Raw genomic sequence first — 16,746 nt, 5'->3', positions numbered from 1 at the left:
CACTTTCATTTTCTTTTTCGATGATTTTCAGTTTAATGAAAGCTGACTGATTCTCATGCTTTATCGACTCATAAGGCAGCCTCCTCAAAGCTTTTCTCATTCGTCCAGAATTTGTGAAGGAATGGAGTCCGCTTTGCATCCATTCCTCCCATGGCTTTCATAGTTCATGCTTGAAAATTCTATTGATAGTGAGATTCAGTGGCTGTAAAAATTTTGTCAGCCCACCTGGTATCACTGAGACATCAGTGCTAAGTTTTTTGCTTCAGATCTTACCATATCCACTAAATGGGAATGTATTGAATTCAGAACGTTAAGTCCTCGGGGTTGGGAAAAAAGCACCTTTCCTTTCCGATAAATTTCTATTAGCCAAAAGAACATCACTTCTTCGAACATCCATCCTTTTTCATTGATGCAAATAACTTTTTTTAGGGACATTTTCTTTTTAAATTGCTTTTATTTTGAAAATTATCGAAGGGGTTAACTTCTCTCCATTGGTGGCACAATCCAAACCACAAGTAAAAAAAGTCTTTTCACTTCCGGTTGTTAACGCTGAAATAGTTTTTTTCACCTATTTCACCTATTGAATGAACAGTTCAGCTTGGAGGACACTCAGAAGTAATGGGCACTTTATCCATATTAATTATTTGCCCTGCTATCGTTTTTTTAAGCCAGTTCATGGGAGGCTTTCGTTCAACTGTTGTTTTGGTCCTGACAGATAATTTCTTTCGCTTCATGAACTTGAAACACCAATTAGGATCTCCAACAAAATTTTTAATGCCCACTTGTTGAGCAATTACTTTTGCTTGAAGGTGAATTCTAACTGTTGATACTGATAATCCACTTTCTCTATACTCTACTGTCCATTTATCTAAATTGTCTTCCAAAACAGGCCAGGCTACCAGTTCGACGAGATCCTTTATTCTCAGGCATTTTCTCTAATTCTTCTTGTTCGGACTCCCACCGCCAAATACATCGCTCGCCAGCTTGAAATTCTTTAGCCGCAGCGAAATTTCCACTTTTGATCGCTTTTTTTCACTGCTGGAAGCTTAAAGGCAGCTGTATAACTTTTTCTTCGAGTAGGAGCCATAATAATAACATTTTTAAAGCGCGAGTGATAAGGTAAACATAAAGCAAGCTACAAAGCAGTAAAAGAGTGTAAGAATGAACACAACACTTGGCAAGTAAACATAACCGTTTTCATTAAAAAAAAAAAAAATAGTTATAAGAAAATGCAGGCAAAACCATGGAGTTTAGCAGAAAGTACATGCATTACAGTGTATTTACACAGAGCACTATTTACCTTAGCAAGTTTGAACTTATCGCACTGCCTTAGTGCAATACGAGGTTAAAATATTGCAGTAAATTCTAACTTAACCATTTCGCTTCTACATAACTTACGATCTGAACTAGTGAATTTTCAAGGACAGAGGAAAAATAAAATTCCCTCAGATACACTGCTCCAACAGATAAGCCACAGACCTAAATTTTCAACTTTTAAACATGTATAAGTCGCAGCATAGCTACCTAAAATTATGGTAATACAATTGCCGAAAGAAGTAACTTTTACTTTTATTCTTACACAATTTTACATTGTTATAAATATTTAACTTTTACATAAAAAGTAGGAATCATTGAAAATAAATTAATCAGATTAATTATATCATTGAAAATATGCTTTCAATAAATATTTTTAGAAAAAAGAATACTGTGTAAATATAATTTTAATATTTTCCCATTATGTTTCAACTCATTCTTTATAAAGCCAAGTTACCTAATGATAAAAGATACAAAAAAATTTAGTTTGAGCTTCAGTTACAATTTATCTATAATAAATTCTACAATATTGTTACGAAATCTCCAGGCGCGGTAAGATAGCTTCCTTGCAAAGCAGTTTTAGGGTTGCCATAAAACGGCGGGGGGTAACGTTACCCGCGTCCGTGATTATCCTTAAGTCACACGTGCCCCCTGGGTGGTGCTAAATGGGTAAATGCCACAAAGTCGTGTGCCATACCGGGGTTTAGTGGGATGAGGTTCGGTCTGATGACGAATAATCTTATGACGACCCAACGGACCCCTCCTCCCTGGGAAAACCGGCGATTGTATGGAGGATTTGAAATTCCGAGGACCTATGATCTGGAGAGGAGGGGTCTTGGAGGAAGCAGCCATGTAGAGGATACAGGAGAAAAGTTGAGTTTTGCGTCTCAGGCCGCCAGATAGTACAGGAGCCTGGGGCAGCCTAACCAGCATGTCCTGGCTGCTCTATCAGCTGGTGTATAATCTCGCCTGCCTTGTAGTTCCAGGTGGTGCCTGGGTGCGGTCCTGCATGGCAGAGCGGGGGGCTCTTCCGAGGTCACTGCTGGCTGCTGAATCTTGGGGTAGCTCCTCCAAACTGGCTCTTAGAAAATCGGAAGGAATTTTTCTCCCCCTTTTTTTAATCAAATACCAAAATGGATGTTAGCAATATAGAATCATATAAAAACGCATCTTCTGAAACCCCTACTTTAACCACTGTAGCTCCTTCTAAGGGAGTGAATGTGCCCTCGGGTGCGGATGTTCTTCTATTCAGGACTACAGAAACCAGAACCGCTGGTGAAAGGGTGAATAAGCCTTCGGACACGGACGCCTTGAACACAGTGGGGATGGATACTGACTCCTCTGTCAGAAGTAATGTGCCAGATGCGCAAGCGGGTGACCAGTCACCAATGACGAAGGTCGTAAATAAAAGAAGAGAAAAGAGACAACGCCAGAAAGAGTGGAAACGGCTGGAGAGGGCCATGGAAGGGATCTCGATCTCTGGGGAGAAGGGAGTGAAGGAGAAAACAGATAAAGCTGGGACCTCTGGAGCGACATCCAAACTGGAGAGGAAGAGCCATCCAAGCAATGAACAGTCTCGTAAGAGAGAACGCATTGCTGGTTACACCCCGGAAATGGCCCTCAAGAAACGACGGCTTTATAGTCAAGCTGTAAGAAAGGCAATTACTCTGCGAGTCGTCTGCAAGGATGACTCCAGAGACATAACATCGGTGGATTCAGACTTCGGATTCTGGTGCTGGGAGTGGAACCTCAGCTTATGGATTATCTGGAGGCCCAGAATTTCAAACTTTTTTGTGGTGCCCGTGGCTGTGTATAGCTGAAGGAACCAAGACAACAGGAGAAATCAATTCCTCCGCCCAAGCATCCTCCGAGGAAACAGTTGACGGAAGAAGGGGAGAACGAAAAGGAGTAGGAACCAGAGCTTTCTTTGGAGGCTCTGGGGAAGACATCAGAATAGTTTTCCCCTGTCACTACTTTCTTTGAAGTCGTGGGCTAAGGATGCAGCTTTTAACTAAGTCTCTCCTAATATCCTTCAGGGTAAGTTCTTTTCTCTCATTTAACCTGTTTTAATGGTTAAGGTTAGTCACTTAAACCTGCAACATAGCAGAGCAGCTTCATACAATTTAGCTGCTCAATTAGGTAAGAAAGGCACTTTTGTAGCCTTAATTCAAGAACTTTGGGTGTACAAGGGTAAAATCTTTGGTAGGCCCATGAATGCACACTTCTTTTCGTCAGAGGGACCTAATAAAAGACCTAGAACTAGCATTTACATTTCGAAAAATATAAAGGCTATGAAATTATCTCAATTTACATCAGAGGACTTAACCGCTATTTTAACTAAGGACATAAACAGTTCACTGAGAGGAAACATTTGTTTTTGCTCGGTTTACATGGCTTATGACCTTAACATTCCGCAAGAATTTATAGATCTTGTGAGTTTCTGTGAAATAAACAATATTCCTATGGTTATTGGTGATGATGTTAACGCTCATCACCTATCATGGGGCAGTTCTGATACTAATCCTAGAGGAGAAAAACTCATGGAATTTATAATGAATACCAACCTAACTTGGGTAAACAGGGAAAATCGCCCCACCTTTGTGTCAACAGAAGAAGAGAAGAAGTCATTGACCTCACATTAACTTCTTCTGATACTTATAACCTTATTGAGAATTGGCATATAAGTGACAATCCCTCACTTACAGACCATCGCCTTATACAATTTTGTATTAGAGATGAAATTCCAGCTGAATATTTCAGAAAGATTAAAAACACAAATTGGGACCTTTGTAAGGACTCCCTGGTTTCTAATGTTATTAACCTTCAGGTTTTAGACAATAATTGTACAGTCGAGCTTGATACTCAAGCAAACAATCTGACAAATATCATTATTGAATCTTATCATGCATCATGCCCTCTCAAACGAAGAAAGCACTCTCCTAGCAAGAGAATTTGGTGGACCAAGGAGCTTGAAAGCCTCCATCTAGAGGTTCGGAGAGCTTACAGGAAAGCAGTCAGAAATAAATCTGAAGTTAACTGGTCTAACTTCAAAATTCTACAAAAGAAATTTAAAAGTGAAATCAGGAAAACTAAATACAACTCATGGAGATCATTCTGCACAGATATTCTGTCCTACCATGAGACTGCCAGAGTACATAAGATTCTTAAAAGACCTCAGGAGTCTCAACTCTCATCGGTTATGCGACCAGATGGCAGTTATACTATAAACCTTTTGGATACACTTTCGACCATGTTGAATTTTCATCTGGGGGACACAAGTGTCACCTCTGACCCCAGGAAAATCCATTGGAACTACTTCATAATCCATTAGATTTGGATTTTGCTAAGACAATAGTGAACTTTGAAAAGGCTAAAGCAGCCCTTGATGTATTTCTTCCCTTTAAATCTCTGGAGAACGATGGCATATACCCAATTCTGCTTCAGAAAGGCTGGGATATTTTTGGCCACATTCTCGTGGACATATTCGAATCCAGCTTGGTTTTAGGATATGTTCCTAAGGTGTGGAGAACTTCATGAGGTGTGTTTCTTCTCAAACCAGTAAAAGATACATATGAGAAACCAAACTCATTTCGAATGATTACGCTAACATCCTTCCAGCTCAAGCTTTTGGAGCGATTGATTTTCTGGCACCTCCAGTCAGATAATAATCTGAACCATACTTTTGGCTTAGACCAACACGGTTTTAGGCCTGGCTTCTATACTGAGTCAGCCCTATACCAACTCGTGTGAAGAGTAGAAAAAAACAATTATATATGGACACTTTGCCATTGGAATTCTACTGGATATTGTAGGAGCCTTTGATAACATCGGTTTTGAGAAAATACATAAGGCCCTTATTGGAAGTCATATTCACCCTATGATAACTAGATGAGTCATCTTTATGATTAAAAACAGGAATATCTGCATTAGTCTCACTGACTGTGAAGTAAAGAGAGATATTACTAAAGGGTGTCCACAGAGTGGTATTCTTTCTTCGTTCCTGTGCAACCTGGTATTCAACTCACTCTTAGTACTTCTACGGGAGGAACCTGGCATGTCACAGGCTTATGCAGATGACCTTATTGTGTTACTACAGGGTTTCGATATCGGAACCCTACACAATCAAGCTCAGCAGATCTTGAATAAAGTTTCACACTGGGGTGAAACAAATGGCCTATCTTTCTCTGCTGAAAAATTTGAGGTCATAGTTTTCACGTGGAGAAGGAAATGGAAACTGGCAGATTTATATCTGGGTAACCAGATTATCAGACGTAAGGAATGCGTTAAATACCTAGGATGATACCTGGACAGTAAACTTACATGGATCACCCATATAAAAGAAAAGGCACAAACAGCCACAAATGTACTAGTACTTTGTAGGCAAATCATTGGTAAACAATGGGGCCTTAATCCAAAATCTACTCTATGGATTTATACTGCCATAGTCCGGCCAATGCTTTCTTATGGATGTGTGGTCTGCATCAATGTTATTAACAAAAGCACATATTTAAACATTTTACAAAAGGAGCAAAGACTTGTTTGCCTATGCATTAGTGGGGCTTTAAATAGTACCCCTACTGCTGCATTAGAATTTTTATTGCAAATTCCACCCTTGAAATTATTCTTGAGTGGAAAAGCAATTAAAGCCATGTATAGGTTCAATAAAAATGGCACATGGTGCCAAAGGGCAGGTTTTGGTCCTAAAAGCTACCCGAAAAGCCACATTGACATATGCCTGGACTTGGGCAATGAGATCCCTATAATCTATATGCCCAAAGATGCAATTACTAAAACAATAGTTCCAGATAAACTATTCTCAACTTATATACCAAAAAGAAATGAGATAGAATCTCTAATTGACCTAATTCCAACAGGATCAATTGAATGTTACACAGATGGATCAAAATAAAACTTCACTGGAGATGGAGCTGTTATAAGAACCAAGGGATCTGAAGAAGATTTCATTAGATTTCATCTATACCTTGGTAAATTAACAACTGTTTTCCAAGCCGAGGTTCTGGCGATTAATATGGTGGCCAGGGAGCTCTTAGCTAAAAATACAGTTGATAAGAATATATTCTCTCTGACAGCCAATCAGCCATCCTTGCACTGGCTAATCGTGTCAAGTTACAAAACTGTGTTTTGAAATGTACTCTCAATTCTCTGGCTCAGGCCCATAATACCATTAGTTTAGTCTGTGTCTCAGGTCATTGTGATTTTGCTGGAAATGAACTAGCTGATAAAGTAGCTAAAGATGCTTCGCAATTACCCATGTCTGGCCCAGAACCATTTTACCCAGTTTCATATCAAACTGTTAAAAAAGAAGTAAGAAGCTGGATAAAGAACAAACATGATGATATATGGTCTGAATTTCCAGACTGTGCTCATTCTAAATTGGTGCTCAGTACACTTAACTTATCAGGTAAACTCATACACCTCAGTAAAACTAACTTATGCCAGGTAATTTAAATTGTTACCGGACATGCTTATCTGGCCAAGCATCTCCATAAATGTGGTCTTGTCGAATCTCCTCTCTGCCCAGTTTGTGGAGAAGAGGAAACACTTTTTCACTTTCTGGGATAATGTTCGGTGTTTTCTGTCCCTAGAAACAAATTCCTTGGGTTTCTTTATATTAGCTTTAATCAAGCCCTTCTATACAAATCGCTCTCAGGCATAATAGGGTTTCTGATGTATACTAAACACCTACAGGTAAGGTGAATTTGAAACCACAACAAACAAGCATTGAGACGCCCTGTAAGTTCTTTTTATTTATTTATTTATTTTTAAAGAAACTTTGCAGGGATTTCCCTCTCATAGCTGTGTTTTGGAATATAATTTGGAAATAGATATCAAATCTTTATACACCACCTGGCCATTTGCCTTGAGAAAGCACCTCTGCCCTCCTTATTTATTTTATTTTGACTTGCCATCGCACTCTTGTTTGGTCAAGAATTTGCATTTGGTGGTTTGGGAGGGATTGAATCGGCTTTTCATCCAATAGGGAAGTTTTCATGATTCAACAGACACCCTGAATTTAGAGATGGGATCTTTGCTGATACTATAGATTTGGTGTCAGTTTGGGATCTTATTTACTTATTTATTATTTACCTTTCACGGGAGTTACCATTTAAATCTTTTGATTTAAATGATCAAATGGCGGAAGGGCAATGGGCAATATTGCCTAAACTCTTTTCCTTCTTTTCATAAGAAGGAAGCGCCACTAATGTTATGTTATGCCATAAAACGGCAAGGGAAGGCAGAGTTGCCACATGTGGTGAGAAATCGCCCATATGGCTACATGCCATGGACGGATGAAGAAACTTCTGGAACAAATTCTTACCGGTTTAGCCCAGAATGTTCTCGAACACAAGCCCTGATGGTATGCAGAAAGTGAGTGTCAGATGGTTAGTCAGTTTGTGCGGAGTCGATCGAGTTGACAGCCGGGCAGTGTGTGAGGAGTGGGCCGTCGAGTGCATCAAAAGTATCTTAGTGTATCGTGGTCAGTCCATCGTTAAAACAGTATGTTGAGCTCTGAGAACGACTGAACTGAAGAGTCAGGAGCTGTGATCTGTGTGTCGTCGAGTGCATCGTGAGTTGTAGCGTGGAGAGTCTCGAGAGTATGTAGAGTTCCGAGAACGAACAAGCAGAGTCGGGAGCTGTTCTCTGGTGGTTTGCAGTGAATCTGTCTCCACCGTTATAGCCTGATAACCTGAAGGCTGTGTCGCTGATTATTCCAGCGAGTGTATAGTAGATCTCCAACGACTGTAAAACGAGACTTTGGAGCTGTCCTGATTAATATTGCTAAATAAAGTGTGTTTCGATACTTCATCAAGTGTTATTAACCAAGAAAGCACATGAAGGTAGCAAATGTTAATGTGACCAATCATCCTCCTTTAGGAAGGACAGTCCTTCTTTCGTAGGTTCTGCCCTTCCTCGAAAAGAGTGACCTCCTACCTGTCCTCTTTTTCGATATTTTAAAACTAATCTGTTAATCTCCACATTCCGAGATGTGGCGCCGAACTGTTACATGGTTCAGAAAGAAGCGATTATGAAACGCTTGTGCAGGGCATAGGAGAACTTCCCGTGTCTCGCACCATTGCGCACTTCCCTTTATATTATACTTCGTATTTACTTCTAACAGAAATATGAAATTAGTTTTCTCAGTGAATATTATATTCAGATAAGTATTATTCACATTTTATTAATTTATTAATTCAATTTTATAAAACCCTGTTTTAAACACAAGAGTAAAATAATTTAAATATAGATTTAGTAAAGTTTTATCGACTTTGTTTTTAAACTTTTAGCTTTAATTATTAATTTTATTTATTCATAATGTGCTTACATCATTTGTGTAGCTCTATATTTTATTTAAGGGATATAAAAATCAAGAAAGAAAAAATGCCATTTCAACAATGAATTGAAAAATGAATTTCTGTTACTCGTTTCAAATAGAGACACCACTGTTTTCTGCAGTATTTGTAGAGGAGAATTTCGTATTGCAGTTGGAGGCAGAGCAGCTATAATGGAACACTTGAACACCAACAAATGTAAGCAATCATTAGTTGCATCAGCTTCTAGTAGTAAAGTAACAATTTTTTTTTTAAAAAAATTTCTAGTTATTCTGAAGATGAAAAACAGTTAGCTGTAATGGACGGAACACTTGTATTTCATACCATAATTCACAATCAAAGTTTTCGTCATACAACTAAATTATTGAAAAAGTTTCACAATGCTAAATTTTCATGACCCAGGACAAAATGTGAAGTTATTATTAAATCAGCATTTAAAAATTACTGTGATAAAATACCTGCAGAAGACTTGAAAATGTAGCATTTGTAATGGTTTTATGTATGCATCAAATAATAATGAAACCAAATTTTATCCAATACTATTAAAGTATTATAAGGTTACCACAGGCATTCAAGTAAAAATTGCTGAAATTTTGTCACACCACCTATACAGAGTAACAAATGAAAACAATTTGAAATCTAAAGTTGCTACGATAACTGCTTATAATACAAACAAGAAATTTGGGCGGCTGAAGAGGCAAAGGAGTGATTAATGTCTATGTAAAATTACAAGATTTACTGCAAAAAAAAGTACTAGGACTAGGTTGTAATGCACATATTTTGTCTAATGCAATCAATACAGCATCATGTGCCATGACAATTGATGTAGAAGTAACAACAATTTATTTATATTTTAGCTACTTTGTGAAGACGAAAATGTTGAATAAAAAAAAAACTTTTAGGATATTCAATAGTTAAATGGCTCACGTGAGCCATTTAACTATTGAACATCCTAGATTATTAACTAGTTGACTATTAACTAGATTATTAACTAGTAACCCAACTATTGAAGTTTTGAGCCTCAAAGTTTAAATGTCTGAATGGAGCCTAAAAGTATGGAGAGGCTGTTCATACTTTTTAAGTTTAGACAAATGTCCAAAAATTCTGGAATATTTTTTCAGTTATGAATTTTCGGAGATGTTAATGTATTTTGTACATGATCAGGCATCTAGTTTCCACAAAACGATTCAAAAGATTGAAGGTGAACACACTTCAGCAATAGAAGTTGGTATTATTTTGAATGATTTTGTTCTTTAATATAAATCACGTTTTGAAGGAAAATGTATTCCTTTAATAATAAAAAGGAAATTATCAAAGTTAGATGAATCAAATCCGGGAATAACAGAAAAGTTTGCCAAAGAAGTGTAAACATTTTACTAAAAATGTTTCCAATATGTCGAAGAATCTTCAGAAACAAGTATCACAGGATGTAAGAGTTTTCCATGTTGTTTTTTGATGCACATAAATTAGGCAGATATTGAAAATTATGTTGAGTTTTTACTGAAAGAAATGCTGATATTAAAATCAATGACAACTGTCTGTTTGAAGAAATTAGAAAACTAAATGTATATTTAAGTTCTGATACATTAGAACAATGGGGAAATCAACATGCTAAACCTAATAAAAGATGGGTGGAAATATTAAATAATTTAAAAAAGAAGACATTCCATATGAAAATTTAGTTATTCTTGTTGAATTTACATTGTGCTGCCCTGGAACTAATGCTGCAATTGAAAAAGTTTTTTCAATTAGTCATGATTTTTAAACAAGTGAGAAATTGAAATTGAATATTGATTCTCCAGTTGCAACACTTACCGAAAAAGTCAATATGAAGGATATTTCTTGCACCGAAATTTCCAATATATTGTTAGAAAATGATATATTGAGAAAAAATATTCATTCAACAGAAAAATCCTGGTTTAGTTAGATAATTAAAAAGGATGTAAGCATAATAAGTGTATTTTTGTTTGAATTAGAAAAATGTTTAATTTATTTACATTGCACTTTTTTCTTAAATTTTTTCGTCCTCCTTTTCATCGTAAAAAAATTGGTCACCTTACAAATGTTTATGTATGACAGAAAATAAGCACTGCATACAAAGATGAAAAACATTAAATATTCATAAATTATATAGGATGACATCATATTTGGGTCATTAACAAATTGATATTTACAATTAAAAACAAACAAATGAAACTTGCATTAGCAAGGTATGTGACCACTCCAGGCCTTTACACAAAGATTATAGTGACTGCCCATGGTTTCAAGGAGGTAATCAATCACAGCAGATGCTAGCAATGATCATTCCCCCATTCAGGCAGTTTTCAAACGTAAGGTGAAAAAGGTAAACATGTACACACATTATGTCTAAAGGCATCCCAAAGATCAATAGATTTATGGTTGGGGAAACACAGCTCCCACTTCATAACAGAAATGGTCTCACTCTCCAGGTACTCTTTAACAATGTTGGCTCTATGGAGACAGGCATTATCATCCATAGAGAGGAAATTAGTAATGCAGTCAGTCTCTTGACAGGATATAGGACTTCATCCTGATACTGCACGTACAACTGAGTGCGATATTCAATTGAAATTCCAGTACACACCATGATACTGCCACATTTGAATGCATGATGTCTGATTTCCTGTGCCTTGTTCTCTCCAGCCCCTTACATGCTTATCATCAGGACAAATCTGAACTTTTCTGTGAAGAGGACATTGTACCAGTTTGAGTAAGATCTGATTTTTAGCTAATCAAATTCAACTAAGCTTTCAAAAGTTGCTAATTTGTATCGCATGCTTAAATTCTGGAAGCAATATTTGTGTAATGTAAAAAAATGTGTAATGATGATATAGTAGTAAAAAAAAAAAAAAAGGAGGGGGGTTAGAGTTAACTTTAAAGTACCCCTTATATTATTGAGAATTTGTTGTTTCATTTATCGCCAAGTTGTTTTGTTTATCGCCAAGTTGTTGCATCATTTATGGTAACCCGAGTATTTGAATGTTATAGAAACCCTATTATGACGTAATCATTTGCATTACTGTGGAAAATTTTGAATCATGGGATATTTTGCAAGGGCTTTTGTGGTACGTGTTGCTTAGGAAGTACATTGCTTGTTTCATTGTTTAGATGGTACAATGGCTGAATGTAGTAGGATTTATTTGAAGTTTCTGTATGATTTGGAATGAAGGGGAAAAGTGCATTAATTGAGTGAATTAATTGTGTAAATGAATGTTTATTTAGTAGCCATAGTCTGGAACTACGTAGTATATTTTTTACTCTTATTTTTGTGAATTTCTGTCGGGACGTCGATATACGGATTGTAGTTCAGATAATTTTAAGAAGTTTTTGTATGCTCTTAAGGAATTTTGTGTGCCATAGACTGAAGACGAATGAATTTTTAAATAAGGTAAGGGGATTTTACCTTTGTGTAGTGCTAAAATACATAACAGCTTTTTCCTTTTTTGTGTTATTTTATTGTTTGGTTTAAAATGTAGTTTATTGAGATTTTGTATTTTTTGTTTGCCTCTACTGTAAAATTGGGTGCTCCTTTGACTTTTCAAGTGAAAATATACTGATGTGTACAAGGACAAACTCAAGGGAGTGTGTAAAGTATAGTTTGTGTAATTCTCTGATGTTTTTTTTAAGTGAAAATAGGTCGATATGTTCATGGATACCAAGTTTGTGCAATTCTTAGACTTGTTGTTTTGGTTTGTGTAGCCAAAATAACAAGTCAAAGAATTGCACACACTCGGTATCCATGTACCACCAAAAAACATAAAGTTTCGTCAAGGGGCACCCTAAAATATACTTTTACCAAAAAATGTAAAATGTAGTATAGTCAAATGCTGAAAATCCGCCAACCTGAAATCCGTGAACTCCTGAAATTTGCATTGCCTCTCAAAATATAAACATTCAGTTTATAGGTTGCAGAAACCGCATTATTGAGTACGAAATATCGAAGAAAAAATAGTTACCGAATAATAATGAGTCATAATGGAAATACCAAATTATTGACATCATGATAAAAGTTTTCCCCTCTAATCTGCATCGAGGTAAGAAAGCAGACAATTCACTCAATTATTTTTTCAAGTTCACGATTCCTATTGTAGTATTTGAGCTTTGTTATTTCACGAGATTATTTAGTGCTGCCTTTTCTTTATCCGGATATTTTGTGGATAAATTAAGAATATTTTACATTTCAGGCCTTTTTAATACAATTACATATAATAAATGCATTCATGATTTGACTGCTTGCAACGCTGAAAAACATAAACACGTTGCATTGACGATAATGCAAAAAGTGCAAATTCTGCAAAAGATGGAGACAGGTGGTACTCCTTGGTTATACTAAGATCGTATGAAATTGCGACACGATTGTGTATGATATACGGAAAAATAAAGAAAAGCTGTCGAAATTTTAGAGCAACAATGATTCTAACTCCGGAAACCTTTGCATGAGGTGAAATCGGCAAACCTCGATGCTGTGTATATATAATACAATAAATAATATAATCAATTTATACACGTAATAATAATTTAATTCATATAATGAGTTATTGCAATAATATATATAATAATTTAATTAAATGTATCTAATACGCCTTATTTATTTTGTACTTTCAGTCTGAATATTATGATTTATCTTTTCTGTCCTTTACCCTCCATCTGTACAAACGACAAACAACACATCTCATCTCTCATCAGCTGGCTTTGGGATTCGGTGACAAGTAAATGGCAGTGTGTGTAAAAATCAGCAAGTTTGGTTAGCGTCAAAAGAAATGGAGAAGGAGGATATTGAGGTTGATCTTTACATTATGGTAACTTGGCGATTTTTTGGCGAAAATTTGGCAACCAACTCTCCTACAGCAACCCTCTATTTTTTTTCCCCGCCGCCATTTTGTCTTCACGAAGTAAAGACATGTTTCTTTTCTTTTTATCTACTGAACATTTCTTCCAACAATCTACTAGCCGAATTAGACTTATGCTAGAAATTTTATCAAACAAAACTGCTTAATCATGACAAATATTCACTGCAAAATTGGGAAAAAGTGCACAATACCATACTCCTTATGTGTTTTTCAAAATAACACATGCACATAAACCATGTACACGCCGACTTATTTTTACTTAAAAAACATCCGAGAATTGCACAAAAATGGCATTGCGCACACTCTTCACTATATCCATGTAAACTGCTTTTTTCTCATAAATTAGAAAAATTTCACGAAAATACATGACAATTTTCTCAATCTTTAAACCCAGTAAAAAGAACATATATGAAATTACCTGATCGCGAAAAAGTATTTACCCTTTACAAATATGAACATTTCCACATATAAAATAAATAAAATATCCAAAAACTTTTACCTCTAAATCATCTATTACATTATACACGTCACCAACGAATTCATACCGCAAGCATTACAAATACTTAGTATCAAATATTTAAATTATTTCCATGCACGTTTATTTCAACTAAAACGTATACCAAATTCCTAACATAAAATTCACAAAATAACTATCATTTCATTAAAATATAATTAAATTCAAAAACACTACTTAAAATATAAATGAGCACATACATTAAATTAATAAAAATTACCTTACAATCCTAATTACTTTAAACTAAATCATTGCTAATAACAATTTTCCCAATAATACCAAATTCCTTTCCACCTTACATTTAGAACAATGCATAAAATTAATATCCTCAAATAATCAAAAATACTAACTTACCTAATCTTCTTCAGAATCTTGATTACGTGGCGGATACACTTTTCTAATTCATTCAATAAAATTATTGAAAGATTTTTTCTGCGAATTTTTCCTCCATACTTCCTCCGCTAAATAAAAAGCAAACTTCTCTTTATCACAATGCCTAAATACCCATTTCGAATTCACTTTAGTTAGGGCCATGGGATCCAAAAATTAAACAACACTGTTTCACACAACACAGAATAAAGCTAAATACAAACTTTCCACATTTTTTCCCGATTTCCCCCCTTTTCCGATTAAAGAACCGTAATTCGTCCATTAATATCACATGACATATCCCATGATCTCTCATTTCCCTCACGCAAAATAATGCGTAATCGGAACTGAATACTGCCCACATTATTACCAAAGTCTTAGGTAGTAACCTTTATCGCCTCCAAAATGTCGCCAAACTACCAGTTACCATATTGTAAAGATCAACCGATATTGAAACTGAGCCGACACTTAATAAAATGTTTGAGAAAGTTTTCTGTATTAATGGACTGCCCTGCTGAATCATTGGAAGAATTCATTGCAGTAGGTGATGATAATGTGTGTACAGCTCCAATTATGGCAGACAAAGACAGTTTGGAGTTTGTTCAAAGCTAAAAAAAACCATTGATGCAGATTCCGCCGAGTGAGGTAGTGAGTGAAGTGAGGTAGAAGTGACCTCCATTCAAGTTAAAAATATTTTCAGTCTTATGATACAAATAATTGTGGCCTTCATTACACGCACTACTATTTCAGAAAACACCCTCATACTATGGGACTTTTTCAACAAGACCCTATATGCAGGAAATGCTGCAAGAATGAGAACCCTTACCCTCATTTGCTTGACTACTTTAGATATTCTCAATACTAAAGACTTGCACCTGAGCTCTATTAAGGGGCTGTCACACTTTATAAACAAAGTGTGGGACCCAAACAAATGAAGCTAGGAAGCAATGGGTTTGGTGCGTTTGGCACAAAGTGCAGTAAAATCTTAGTATACGCTGCAGCCTTGGCGCAATTTTGAACATTATCACCAACACCAAAATCACCCGTTTAACTACTTATCATAAATTCGTCAAAAGTAACCAAATCCCTTGTGCACCGTATACTAGGATTAAACCCAAAATGCTTTTTATCAGAGGTGCTTATAACCTGACAAACTCAACCTGAAGAAGAAGAAACAAAAATGAAGTAAAAATACAAAAAATGCACATTACTTTCTTTATTCCTAAAAAAGAACAAAAACCAATGAGATGGTTTGTTGATTACAATTTACTAAATATTTTCATAAATTATAAACTAGTTTAGTGCTAACGAATATTACTTTTTCATGAATTAATCACACGTATGAAACCGAAATATATATATATCAATATTTTCCATACACTTCATATTATCAAAAAGAAAAATTAAAGTAACTGTTAAAAATGCTGGAGATGAATAAATATACAGTTGTTTCTCAAGCAAGAGACATGACAATACATTTTGAAACATAAATAATACATTCAAAACATTAATACACGTTTTCTCAATGTACATATATACTAAAGTCGAGAACAGCATGATATCTGGATTCTCCTTCCTGTTAATGTATTCCCAATTATTTTTTAATAAAAATGGAAAAAAAAAAAAAAAAAAAAAAAGAAAATTGAAATAAACAACTTCAAGAATACTACCTCAATTACAAACGTCCTTTAAAATGTTTTGTATAGTAATCCAACATCTGCCATTATCTCAGACGAAAAAATTACCGAAATTTGATGAAATTAAAGGCCGGAAATTATGCAGTGCACGTTATTTTAGAAATGTATAGGGTCAGCAGAATGATTTGAACTTTAAAAATTTTACTATAAAAAAAGAATTAAAACTACTAGAAAAACTGTTATACTTACATTATTTTTAATTAAACCAAAGTCGTCAAACTTATAATAATACGGACAGTCTTTGTTAACTGTAACTGTATGGTCGAATAGATGTGGCTTGTTTACCGTCTATCATCATCTTGTCATTAGCATGTCAATTGTGGAATCGCGTAGACAAAATTTATTGCCGTAGAACTAATGTTATAAACTTCGAGACATAACCGTCAATGCACTGAAAATAACTTGCATGATAAAAGTATTTTTATACTAACAATATGTGGTCATTTTTTAGTAGGGATGCAGCAAAAGATTTTGGTTACGAATTAGGTACCGAAGTGGATGCAAATAAAGATTATTCAATTTGGAAACTACATCATGGGAAGAAAAAAGTTGGTTTTTTTTTTTTTTTTTTTTTTTTTCGTTTCCCCCTTAAAAGCGAATGTTATAAAAGTTTTTTCTGCTTTCTCGCT

General features: G+C 35.4%; 2 protein-coding genes across 4 annotated transcripts in view; one reads left to right on the top strand and one right to left on the bottom strand.

The window, feature by feature from the left end:
* The window catches only part of ND-B15 (NADH dehydrogenase (ubiquinone) B15 subunit), a 42,998-nt gene extending 26,761 nt beyond the window's left edge, over positions 1-16,237 (bottom strand). Inside the window, exon 1 of one of the 2 annotated variants that reach the window (XM_035370164.2) lies at positions 16,091-16,237. Coding sequence is in view for 1 of the 2 variants with exons in the window: in XM_035370163.2 (XP_035226054.1) it covers positions 15,739-15,746 (8 nt within the window). In the remaining variant the exon portion in view is untranslated. Of the gene's footprint in view, positions 1-15,738; positions 15,762-16,090 lie in introns of those variants that run through there. The other variant, XM_035370163.2, reaches the window with a different exon arrangement.
* Positions 16,238-16,385: 148 nt separating this feature from the next.
* yata (N-terminal kinase-like protein yata) overlaps positions 16,386-16,746 on the top strand; it is a 100,874-nt gene continuing 100,513 nt past the window's right edge. Inside the window, exon 1 of one of the 2 annotated variants that reach the window (XM_085827654.1) lies at positions 16,386-16,665. In XM_085827654.1, the coding sequence (XP_085683780.1) occupies positions 16,552-16,665 (114 nt within the window). In that variant the 5' untranslated portion in view covers positions 16,386-16,551. The remainder of the gene's footprint in view (positions 16,666-16,746) is intronic. The other variant, XM_085827653.1, reaches the window with a different exon arrangement.

The sequence above is a fragment of the Stegodyphus dumicola genome, chromosome 12 (genome assembly GCF_044657685.1).
Source record: "Stegodyphus dumicola isolate Sdum_Otavi_A_Nest chromosome 12, ASM4465768v1".
In the NCBI taxonomy this organism is placed as follows: Eukaryota; Metazoa; Arthropoda; class Arachnida; order Araneae; family Eresidae; genus Stegodyphus; species Stegodyphus dumicola.
This window is presented reverse-complemented; position numbering and strand designations above follow the sequence as displayed.